Raw genomic sequence first — 12,276 nt, 5'->3', positions numbered from 1 at the left:
GGCTTTGTAGTTGTGTCTGTTTCTCTCATCTCGCCCTTTTGTCAGTTTCCACTTAGATAAATGACACTTTCGAAACTATAAATAGTCAATTCTATACCATATTGTAGCCTATACTCTATAGGGCAGTGTCGAAGTGACAACATGTGGTTGCAGAAGAGCGAGAGGATCACTGGCTGCACACTGCTGCAATTAACAAATCACCTTCTGTGTAGAGCTGGAGCAGACAAAATCTGTTAGTGAAAAGTCAAAAATACATCTCAAAACATCAGTAAATAATATTCTCGATGAATAATTAAACACAGTGTAGAAAAAAAAGCATTATTCTTTTCCTTTTACTCTGATCAGTGAGTCCCTGATGAAGACAAGCCGTGCACTTGGAGATAATGTTATGCCAACAGAAGCACAGTGTTTGTGAACTTCCTAGTAGCGCTCAAGGAAACTTAAAAAAGAAATAATGGTCATTACATCTCTAATGAACACAATTCAGACTTTGGTGTCGGTTCTATTGAAGCTTATGAGAGATGCTATTTGGAGACCAAGAGCAAACACGCAAATGCTCACATTTGGAAAAAATCTGTCAGTGTGTTATTCTCAGAAGTCTATTCTTTCATTTTCTTAGAGGCACTTCTTCATCAAAGCTCATAAAATGTAGATATGTTTGGCTTTCATGTTCCTTCCTATTTTATTTCAAGGAAACTAAAAAAGAAGTAGGGGTCATTATAGCACTATGAGCACTCTGCTCTGCTTGGTGCCAGACTTTGGTACCAGTACTACTGAAATCTATGGGAGACACTGTTGGACAGTAATGTCATAACTCAGTAATATATTACTGTATACTTTTCCCCTGTAATGAGTAGTGCAGTTACTAATCTAAGTAACTCTGAGTTACTAAGTTACCTTTTGACCTCAGTGGTTTGTCTTATGATGATGTGCACGTGGTTCAGAGCAGGTCACGTCAGCTGCTAGCAAAAAAGCTAAACAATACATGGAGGATGAGGATGAGGCAGAGAGTCATACCTTCCATAGGTGAAAGTATTGTCATTACTTTGAGTTTGTTTGGCTCCTTGATGGAGAAAATGCGGTGATGGAATTTAATTTGAAGGACTCACTCAGAGAGGTCAACTCTGTTTCCACCACAGCCAACATCTGGACAGCAACAACAAAAGCTCTCTGGGTGTTAACAGTTCACTGGATCAGCTGTTCAACTTTGGAGCGCAACAAGGCCGCCAAAAAGATACAAAAATAATAAAGTAATATATTGAGTAATGTAACTAACTGCAATGGACTCCAATTAATAATTAATATTATTGTTTTTTAAAGGACTAACAAGTAAAAAGTGGAGAAACAGACTGAAACCCAACATTTCTATGCTGAAAAAGACAACTACAACATTTTGTTCATTTATGACTCAGCAACAATTAAAATCATTGATATAAAGATTTATTTATTCATGTATTCAAAAATACTACAAGGATCTCATATTTAAAATAGTCAGACATACAAAAAGTATCAAAGCAGTTTTTCAGGAGCACATAATATAAAACATTTGTTTTCTCAGTTGAGGGTCGAGGCCGTCGTGGTGTCATCACTGGAGTGTTGATTGTCTGGAAGGCAGAGAAGATCACATGCAGTTTTATTAAAAAGAATATTAGCTGAAATTTACGTGATTGCAGATGTTACCCATCCAATTTCTCTTCAGTTTGACATTTAACTTGTTACTCAACAGACCATTTCACAATGCTGTGCATGTGGTATACTCCCAGCTACAAACGCTTCCTCTGAACAAGTTATTTCCTTTTCAAAATAAACAAATGAACAACAAACAAATGAACAGCTCTTGAAAATGTACTTGTTTTGACATTTTCCTTCTGTGAAGAAAAATGAGTTGTTGGTGAAAGTGTACAGACACGGACACATCTTCCTCACTCCACTCTCTCCTCCTCCTCATCTCTGCCGTCATCCTCCTCGACACTCTCCTGGCTGGGCAGCGGTGCGTCTCCTGCCTGGGGTGCGCTTGGTTCGCCTCTCTCTCCCTCCCAGAGGACAGTGGAGGTGTTCTGGCTGGAGCGCAGCCGCAGGCGGGGCTGTGGTTTGTGGTCACCTGGACTGAATGATTGAGAAACTCCAGAACCCCCTCTGGCCAAGCCGAGCCCCCAACCGTGACGGGATCCCAGCTTGCGACGGCCCCCGGAGCCGGAGCGCATGGCTGGTGTCCCAGGAACAGAGATGTCTGGTTCTGCTTTTCTCATGGGAGAGGGAGAAACTGGAGCACTGCGGGGGTCTGAAAACAGGATGAAATTAAAGGTTAATATTACCTGAATCACATGTTTATACAAAGGACATGGTAGTAATGTAGCATTTTGACATCATCATTAATCACTGGCTCCTTCATCCTGAGATATGACTTTAATTAATGTACAAGACCCTCAGCATGATGTTTCTCAATTTCTTTACAGCACAAACCATCACGCTGCTGTGCGTAAAAACCTTTCCTGTGGTGCAAATGCAGTTTCAGGGACAATCATCAGTATGCTGGCCTCTGTTCTCTGTTATCTTTAATGATATTTCATGGTTTGTCTTTTCCAGAAAAACAATTAGAAACTGTTGATGGCTCATCCTTCACTCTTATTCGCCGATTTTGGTGAAACTGGATCATATTTTACGGAGAAAATAATTTCTGGTTTCCCTCTGATGTCCTCCAGCTGCTCAGCTTCAAATCTCAGTGATTTAATTACAGTTTCCCAATAACTTCCACAGTTAGCAGCCTCTGAGTGAACACAGCCAGTCGCCAGGACAAACGCAGCCTCCGAGACCAACAGGGAAAACAGCACTGAGGTCGTTTACATAGTCTCCTGATGGAAAGATAGCTTTAGTTGTTGCTAAAGTATGTCAGCTAACCACTAACTGCTGTTAGCTCGGTTAGCCATGACTCAGCCTTGGGGTGCTGGGAACCAAACCCGACAAAAAAAACTCTGTTGGTACTGTAGTCTAACTGGTCGTCAAACTGGCCTACAGCGTTACATCCATGGACAGCTTCAGCCACGTAAGGCACTATTGGCTACTCTAAACACCAATCGATATCTGCAACAAGTTCCTCCTTTGCTGCCTGTTTTACAGGAAACATGTCAGTATTAAATACTCTGCAAGCCATTTCACGGGAACTTTAGGGAAATGTGATGAGCAACATGAGCCTGGGAACCAGACGAATCTGCGAGTTCATGTTTCGTTTGCTCTGTGAGATAAATCTGGCCACCGTCCTGTTCCGACAGATTTACATATGACCTGGACCACTTCAGGCCAATAACAAGCATTTACTTAATGGGTAAATGTGGGTTTGATATGATGACTGACAGAGAAGTGTCACATGGTTCAAACAGGTTCACAAAACTCATTAAACTGTCAAACAAGGCAGTGCTGATCAAATACAAATCAAGATTGTGTTACTCTAATGAGTATTTCTCACCTCAAATGTTTTCAGAAACAAATTTTAGTGTACTGTAATTTGAGAAAGTCTGTAACCACATGGCAGCCATGTTTTTTCCTGCTTGAAAACAGACGAAGCACCACTTCAACTTGCCCGTTTCGCTCAGCGATATGTCAAACATTTCATTGCTCAGATCGCTGTAGGTCTATCGAGCTCTGTCCAGAAGCGTTTTGGTCAGCGTTCGTTAATAGCACCCCTTGGAAATCAAGACTGAACTGAGAGATTCCAGACTAATCGGCATTTGTGAATCAGTCTGGTGATGCCAGGCTTGAGAAACACATTAAAGCCTGAAAATTGCTCCTGATGGTGAAGCAGCTCTGCCAACCGTCAGTCTGTGAGTGTGTGAATATGTGAATGAGAAGCATTGTGAAGCGCTTTGTTCTGCTGAAGAAGGAAAACACTGTAAACTCAGTGCTTAGCCCTTTATTTTAAACCCCCTATTTAGCAATTATGAGCAGCGCATAAAATTTACATTCTTTGTTATGTACCTAAGCACGTGTTGAATATTTATCTATTTGGATTTGTGATCTGTAATTCCTCCTGTCATTTAAATGTAGCAACCTCTTTTCATAATTTAACTTAGATTTTTGTTGTAATGTCACTTTGACTTTCTGGCATTTAAGATAAATAAAATATAATACAGGTCAACAGGCACACAGGACATTAAATTCCAAAAATTAAACATTCATATTGTTATATTTGAGCTCCAGGCTGAGTGAGTTTAATGCCTCATTGGCTTTTTCAATAAATTCAGTGCTGACGGTGTGTAGGAGTTCACTACCTCTGTCTGTTTTCTTACACAGTATAGTACTGAAATGAGAATTATACTCATGATACTGAAATATTATAATGCTGAAAATGTTACTTTCAAAATGTGCTTACATGTTTTAAAATTAGTGTCTAAACTGAAATGTGAAATCAGACTACAATGCATGAATACTAGAGATGCAACAATATATGGAATATTACAATACTGCAATGAAATTGTACTGAACTGTGACGGTATCTGCTCTAATACTACATGATTAATTATTTAATTTGATTATTTTTATTCTACTGTTCCATTCTATTGTTTTTGTTTTGTTTTGTTCTATTTTTTAATGAAAGAAAGCAGAAGCGCTTTTAAATAAAAGGAAATCATTATTTAGTAAAGGATATTTTACCAAGTCTTCATTATTTTTTTCACATTTTGCAATAAATATCATATTGTGGACTTTTGCTTGTGGCACCTTGAATTTTGATATCACCACATCTTGAATAAATAATCTATTAAGATTTCCGGAAATCTTAAAGCACAGTAGGTAACTAAAGAGCTTAACATAGAAACAGGCCTGACCTTTATATTAAAAAGGAAATCCTGACCTTTTTAACAGTAGATTATATCGCTCTGCAATAACTTACTAAAAATTATTCATAAAATTCTGACTCAGTTTAATGAGACAAATAACTTGCTGTGGCAGAACTTGCTGTATTGCAGTCTGTTCGGAGGGAGGGTTAAGGTCAAGTTAACCTGACATAAAGCAGGTTAGTCTCAGGGTTAAATGTGGGTGTTGTGGGGAAATGTCAGCTCAAATATAGAAGAAAAGAAGAAAGGAGTAGAGTTCGTGGGAAATGTCTGCTGACTCTCCCTGTGGACAAAAGCCACGGATCATCCAATTTATTTAGAAAAATTAAACTAGGATTTGAATTACTTTCTCTGTTATATTCTGTGTTGGCTACATGCATCATCTTTGGTGAGATTCTCTGCTTCTTTGTGTGGTTGAGAAATCGAGTCTCTCTCTCTGGGATTGAGGCTCGACAAAAACCACCAGTCCTCTTTTTGAGGAGCAGAGAGAGCCGAGCCTCCCACTTTTGGTCCTGAAGCACAGTTTAGGAAAGCTGGGATTTAGGTGGGATAATAGAAAACACAATGCGAGGAAAAATGAAATTAAATGGGGACAATAACAGCAGGTCAAAAGGAGAGGAAAAAAAACATCACATGAATGCAGGTTGGGGTTTAATCCTGGCTTTGAAAATGTCTGCAGAGAGTTTTTTTTTCCCTCTCTCAGCCAGTAAATTCATTCAACAGTCAAGGTGCATAAAAGGAGAATGAAGCCTTGCGAATCTTTTCCTTTCAACATGTGGTTAGCAGAGAAAGCCAGCCTCAGAAAGTCTTGGCACTCTGCAGAGAGAGATCTAAGGAGAAGAGAGCGGTATCAATGCTGACCACACTTGGTAGTCATGAGATGATTTGTATGCATGCCTGTAGCCTCGCTTGATGGGGTGAGCATGTGAGCATATCTTTGTGAAAACCAGTCGGCTGCTGTTTGTGTGTGTGTGTGTGTGTGTGTGAGTGAGTGTGTGTGGTCTCACCAGGCTGAGGTGTGTGTGTGTCTGATGTAAATTCAGTGCTGTCGGCCAGGTTTTCCACGCTGCCCGCGGCAGTGAAGAGGGCGCGTCCCTCTCTTCCTCCTCCCCGGGGTTTGATTAGCTTCTTCATCCTGTCTGCAATCCAGTTAGATTTCCTGCGAGGACACAGAGGACAGGGACCATTTACAAAGAGGGATGAGCCAGGAGACTGTGTGTATGTGTGCCCTGATTTTCCAGAAAAAGGATGCCTAGGAGGATGCCAAGTGTCACAACGGCTGCATCTTGCTCACAAAAATGCATTGTTTGTTTCCTGACATAAAAAAAAAAAGTGAGAACGAAATATTCCTCAAGGTGGCAACTGTCACTTACTATACCAAAAAACACAGTGTGTAACATGACATCAAGGCAATCAAACTGGAAATGTTATAATTAAAATGTCGTTAGCATATTAATTTGTAGCACTATAGGGATAAAATGCACATTTGTGACACCTGAGGAATTTGCACAGAACAATACTAATCATTCAAATTATTATGATATGGTAAACTCCTTTCCAGCTGTCCAATACTAGACAGGTACACTCCCTCTGAGAGAAGTGGGCTCTGAACTCAGACAGCTGCTCTTCAAAAACACAAAGAAACCTCAACAGTATGACCTCAGTTTACCATTTTATTTTCTTGTCTGACTCATTCTGCACTAGTCCGTTTATAGAGCGGTAAATCTTGTATTTATGTATCTTATATTACACAGCCCCTCTTGCTCCTCATGGCCTTTTATATTATTATTGATCCCAAGGGAATGATGGGATTTGACATAGACGACAATGCACTTTTACATGTTTCTCAATTACAATTTTGACTGAATTCATGTCAAGTTAGACACGCCTTTATTTTACAGACATGTCTAAGAATTATTCTGTGACTGTGCCTGAGCGTCCGTAATATCTTAATAAATTAAGGTCAATCTGTCAGTTGTCATGCTCCTTCAGTTCTTCCTTCCATGTGGATCAATGAGCCACACACTGCTAATATTGAATTACCAGGTATTGTTAGGATTGATGTTGTCTGTAAGTAACACAACCTGTCAATAGACAACAGTTGATCTAAGCTAGGCTGAGATTTAGACAGAGACGACAGTAACGTTATGGCTGAACTCCGGCAGCCTTCCGCTCAAGCTAATGTTAGCTCTCTATCAACATTTAACGTTCTCTGGAGGTTCATATATTCTCACTGTTCTCCAATTGGGATCCTTTCTTTTCAAGGAAGGATGAGGAACCAGAGATCGTGATGGATTTGTGTGTCAAAACTGTGAGTTTTCCCGAGGAGGTGAAGCCGGTCTGATGTGTAACTTATTTCAAAATAAATTATGTAATTGAAATTAGTGTTGTGTGTGCTGATTGTTCCTGCAGATCAAAGTGAATCAAAAGCAGTCTTAGTGATGCTGTAACTAAACTTTTTACTGTGGAAAAAAAAAGTCCTACCATAAAACAGCTGCTTTTAGAATAGAGTTTAACAGTAAAAACTTTAGTATGTACACTTGAAAGACTGCACGTAGCACAGAGTATTTTAACATGAATAAATCGCATCAATTGAGCTGACTTACCTTCTTACAATGAACCTTGTAAACAGCATAAAGTAAAATAGTAAATAGAGCTAAAACAGATCTATTTTCTACTTCTCTCAGCTCACAGTAAAAGTTCATGCTATAAACACAACCTGCAAAGAAAATAGAGACATCGGCTCCATTTTCACAGGTGAACTTCACCACTGTCCTGCTCTGAGGTGTAAAGTGATCTGCGCCCTTGGGTACCACCCTCTCAGTTTGGGTCATTAAAAACACACACCACGGTTTTAGGGATAATAGAAATCACAATGGAGGGGAAGATGAAATTAAATTGTGTGTCAACAGCGTGAACAAACACACATCCTCCTCCTGATATAGAGAAAAAGCCATCATCTCCAGGTGTGTGGGGGAGGTACTGACTTCTGTTACCATAATGAACAATAATGTATAAAAGAAAGTTTTCATCACTTTTTATTGCACTGTAAGCTCAAATCTCACTCTAAACCCTCAACATCTCGCTGAACAAATGCTGTGTACCGAGTGCATAAGAAGGTATACAACTCAAACACAGTCTGAGGCCCTACTTAACAAAGACTATAAATATATTCAGACGACAAGGTAAGCTTGAAGGTTTCATCACTAAACAAGCCAAAACGGAGTCTCTCAAACTGTCATAACAACAAAAATGTCTGAATGAAATATTACTGAATCAAAATGGTTCAACTGTACACAAACAAATTTATAGATCGAGGCATCAGTAGACCAACAACTCCCATGTTCAGCAAAGGTAAAATTACTGATTTCACCCATGGAGTTTGGTTGGTTTCGAGAGAGCAATATTTGGTTCATATAACATCAGTTTCCCCTCAGAAAAGGTTGTCTCACAGCAAGGTAAATCACTGAAAATATTCTAAATATAGCATACAGTTAAAATGATAGAGATTTTTTTTTAGGTGGACCTTCTTTTAAGGAGCTAAAATACTTTTTGTTGCTGACCTTCAGCAACACATTGCTTAGCTTCTGTCCTGGTGATTCTCTACGCTTCTCCATACTGGAGTTATGACGACTGGCATCTACTGCAGGTGATATACTGACTATCAATAAATACCTCACACCACCCCATTTCTAATGATCCAAACTATCCCTTTAAGAGACCAGCCTTTTAGAGATAATAGAAAACACAATGGAGGGGAAGATTAAATTAAATTGTGTATCAACAGCGTGAAAAAGCACACATCCTCCTCCTGATGTAGAGAGCCATCATCTCCAGGTGTGTGGGGGAGGTACTTCTAGTGACTTCTGCTACTATAATGAACAATAATATATAAAAGAAACTCTTTATTACTCTTTATTACACTGTAAGCTCAAAGCCTACTCTAAACCCTGAACATCTTACAGAAAAAAATTCTTTGTACAAAGCGCATAAGAAGGCATACAACCAAAACACAGTCTGAGACCCTTCTTAACAAGGACTTATGAACCCAAATATATTCAGACTACAAGGTAAGCTTGAAGGAGCCCATCACTAGACAGAACCAAAAACTGGGAGAAATAATTCTGTGTGTCTCACGCTGACCGAAAGAAAAGCCTTCATAATGTTAAAAACTTCTAGAATGAAAAATTATTATTTCATTTAAATGGCTGCATTTGATTCAGTTGGTCAAAACAAAAACTAGAACTGTTCCTTCCAACAAAATGTAATGAAGAGGGGGAAGAGTGATAAGATGCTAAACGGAAGTAAACTGAACTGACATTTGTTTGGATGTTTTTGGAGAGCAGTTATCTCCGTTCATACATGCTTGTCAGCTGTCATTAAAATAACTAAAATATTAAAGGGATCTATCTATCGCGTCTAACACGGGCTAACTTGAACCAATCAGATCAAAATCTTCCAGCAAAGAAATACTCTCCAGTTCTGATGTAACTGATGCTATTATAGTATCTATGCTAACCTCTTCAGGAGCTGCAATTGTCTGCTCCAGACATGTCGCTTCAATGGACGCTTCTCACTGTCATCACACCTGAAAGCACGCCTGTAGCTGCCAGTGGTCCTGCCTAGGATGCTGATTGGCTGCACCACTTTTGGTGCAGACACAAACAAATAACTTGAAGCCTGGCAAGATGGATTCTCTCATGATCATGCAAGTGCTTTCCAGTCATAAAAATCTATCTGAGGTAAAGTGGTGAAAATATTTTAAATATAGTGCACACTAACACAGATGTTGATTTTTTTTTTAAGTGGTTAAAACACCTTTTGTTGCTGATCCTGTTTGCTTAGCGTCTGTGCTGATACTCCTCTCTGCTTCTCCAAACTGAGTCAGTCTATTACTAATTATCAAATAATACCTCACACAACCCCACCTTAAATAATCCAAATTATCACTTTAATGTCTTTGAAAAGTTTTGTATTAACTTGTGTTTTAATGCCATATGTTGTGTTTATTTATTCGTGTATGAAATGTGCTGTATAAACAGATATATTTCTGCACAGTACTTGGCCTTGCTGGCTGGAGGCTGCATGCTGGGCTCCAGGACTCTGTACTGATCCATGATCTTTTCCACCAACTTCTGCTTCTCACGGCGGAGCTCGCTCAGCTTCTCCCTGCAGGAAAACATACGACGCGTCAGAACAAAGCAGCTCAGAGGAAGAAGAAGGAAGAAAGAAATCTGAGTAGGAAGGTCTGTTTGATTCATTTCATGCATTCATTATCAATGCGAGTAGATGAGATTATAGTGGAAGCGTGCATGTAACGTGGCAGACAGTGTATAAATCAGCCCTTTCGTATGAACTCACTGCTGAGAACTGGAGTCTTTTTAAACCAGCAGATCAGAAAAGAGACTGTGTGGATGTTAATGTTCATGTGCAGCTGCTGAGCAAAGGGTTCACGGGTTTGAGCTGCTGTGTGGTCAAACATGAAGCAGGACAGTGTTAGCCTGCATCCTCAGCAAACCTGCACTAAAAGAAAGACGGCTAAAAATAAAAACACTGGACAAAAAGTCAGCGACGGTACGAGCTGACCGTTGGCTACTGACACACAGCGGAGAGTGGAAAAGATCAGGGAGGTTATTTCAGATAAGCAACGGTCAGTAACAGCGCGTGTGCACATTTTTAGCCATGCTAGAGGCTTGGCTCTGGGGGTGGCAGTGTCAGCTGGGCGGTCGTTCAGTCGGTCCACCACTTTGGTCCTAAAATATCTCAACAACTATTCAATAGAATGTTATTAGATTAAAAAAATACTGTCGGGAACAGACAAAAACAAAGCAGGCTCTGATTTCAGAGTGACACTGTAGCACAGCACTGATCGATGGAAGATTTATGCTTTGTTGTTGCTGTAAAGGAGAAGTCGTGGAAAGCAGTTAGGACATCCTGTTATACATACACGATTGTCTTGCTATAAAAGACCCCAGAACTGCCACCTCATAGTTGCACGCTTCTGCCGACCAGTCAAGTTCCAGTTTACATCCAGACTCATATAATGTATGTAGTGAAAACTCTGAAGGATTTTAATAAAATGTAATAAAAGTGTATTTTTTCGTAAATTTGAAGTTATCATATGTATATTGACATGTATGATTCCAGTGAATAATTTCCAGTGAGAAACAAGCTGTCTTCACAGAGGACTGAGCTCAACACTATGATGTCACAGGAAAGATGACCTTTGATCGTTATAAAATGGATATAAAATGTCAGCATCTCATTGTTTTATCCTATTAGACATCTGTGTGAAATGTTGACATAGTTAATGCATGTATTCTGGAGTTATAGCAAAACCTGACAACCGAAATCTAATCTGTTCATTCTTTAATCCAGGTGGACATTTGTGCCACGTTTGAAGAAATTCCACCAAAACGTTCTTGACACGTCCACACAGCCACGGCTGTTACTGAGACATAAACTTTCATGTAGTACACAGGATTTTTAAGTAACTTTCAACAGCTAAAATATCTCAACTGCTGTTGATGGATTATCATGAAATCTTTAAGTCAGGCTCTAAGTTAAAAAGCTGAGTCGGCTGTTCTCTCATCAAAGGCATATAAAGCTGCTAAAAAAATATTTTACAAAAAAAGAAAATGCAATAAGAGCTGTAGGTTTGCAGCTTTCTTGCATTTAGAAATCCTCAAATGATCAATAGGCAGTGAAATCTGCAATATTCCGCTATTACAAGATGCAGCACCACCATGAGGTTCACATTTCTGTTTTTTGGTAAATGTCACAACAACTACGCTGGATTGTCCTGAAATTTTAGTCAGACGTACATGTCCCCCTAAACGTGAAATGTAAATGATTTCTGATTTTTGTTTACAACCAAATACCTGCAAAACAGTGATAAAAGTATTGATACCTAGATACTTTTTTGATATGACATGTTTAAAACAACAATCTTTTAATTATACTGTAGTATCTAAAGTGCCACACTATAAAGAAATTAAAAAAATTAAATTATGTTATCTCAAGATCATGGTCAGTTTAGTTCAGTCTTTACTATTGTCCTGCTCGAAATCTGGCTTGCAGCATCACAAAACCAGACAGTGTTATTTATTTATTTATTCATTTATTTATTTATTTTACCTTTATTTAACCGTGCAAGTCAGTCTGGCAAAATGCAGCAGCCTCTTGAGGATAGGGGGTAGGGACTGAAAGGGTACCAAAAGTTAAAAGCCTGCGACACAAACAACTAGAATTATATAAAAGACATATGATCTAAAACACGGGCACGAGCAGGTGGCTAACAGACAGCAGCATCAGGCAATACAGCAACAAAACCAAAAGTAGCATACAAATGCAGGGAGACAGACATGCAAGGTAACAGGAGACAGCAGGCACAGCAACAATAGCTAAATAATGGAGCACAGCAGCAAACAGGACAAAAGCAGGAAAA

The 12,276-nt window shown here is 39.3% G+C and overlaps 1 protein-coding gene across 2 annotated transcripts in view; it reads right to left on the bottom strand.

Moving 5' to 3' along the window:
- Nucleotides 1-1,424: 1,424 nt before the first annotated feature.
- ccdc88b (coiled-coil and HOOK domain protein 88B) overlaps nt 1,425-12,276 on the bottom strand; it is a 73,163-nt gene continuing 62,311 nt past the window's right edge. For both annotated transcript variants that reach the window (XM_084718990.1, XM_084718991.1), the window contains exons 25-28: nt 9,891-9,998; nt 5,837-5,988; nt 1,951-2,281; nt 1,425-1,606 (exon numbers count right to left, since the gene is read on the bottom strand). In XM_084718990.1, the coding sequence (XP_084575116.1) occupies nt 1,555-1,606; nt 1,951-2,281; nt 5,837-5,988; nt 9,891-9,998 (643 nt within the window). In that variant the 3' untranslated portion in view covers nt 1,425-1,554. The remainder of the gene's footprint in view (nt 1,607-1,950; nt 2,282-5,836; nt 5,989-9,890; nt 9,999-12,276) is intronic.

The sequence above is a fragment of the Lutjanus erythropterus genome, chromosome 5, assembly GCF_056507025.1.
Source record: "Lutjanus erythropterus isolate fLutEry1 chromosome 5, fLutEry1.hap2, whole genome shotgun sequence".
In the NCBI taxonomy this organism is placed as follows: Eukaryota; Metazoa; Chordata; class Actinopteri; order Lutjaniformes; family Lutjanidae; genus Lutjanus; species Lutjanus erythropterus.
The sequence above is the reverse complement of the archived record's forward strand: the minus strand, read 5'-3'. Positions and strand labels throughout refer to the sequence as shown.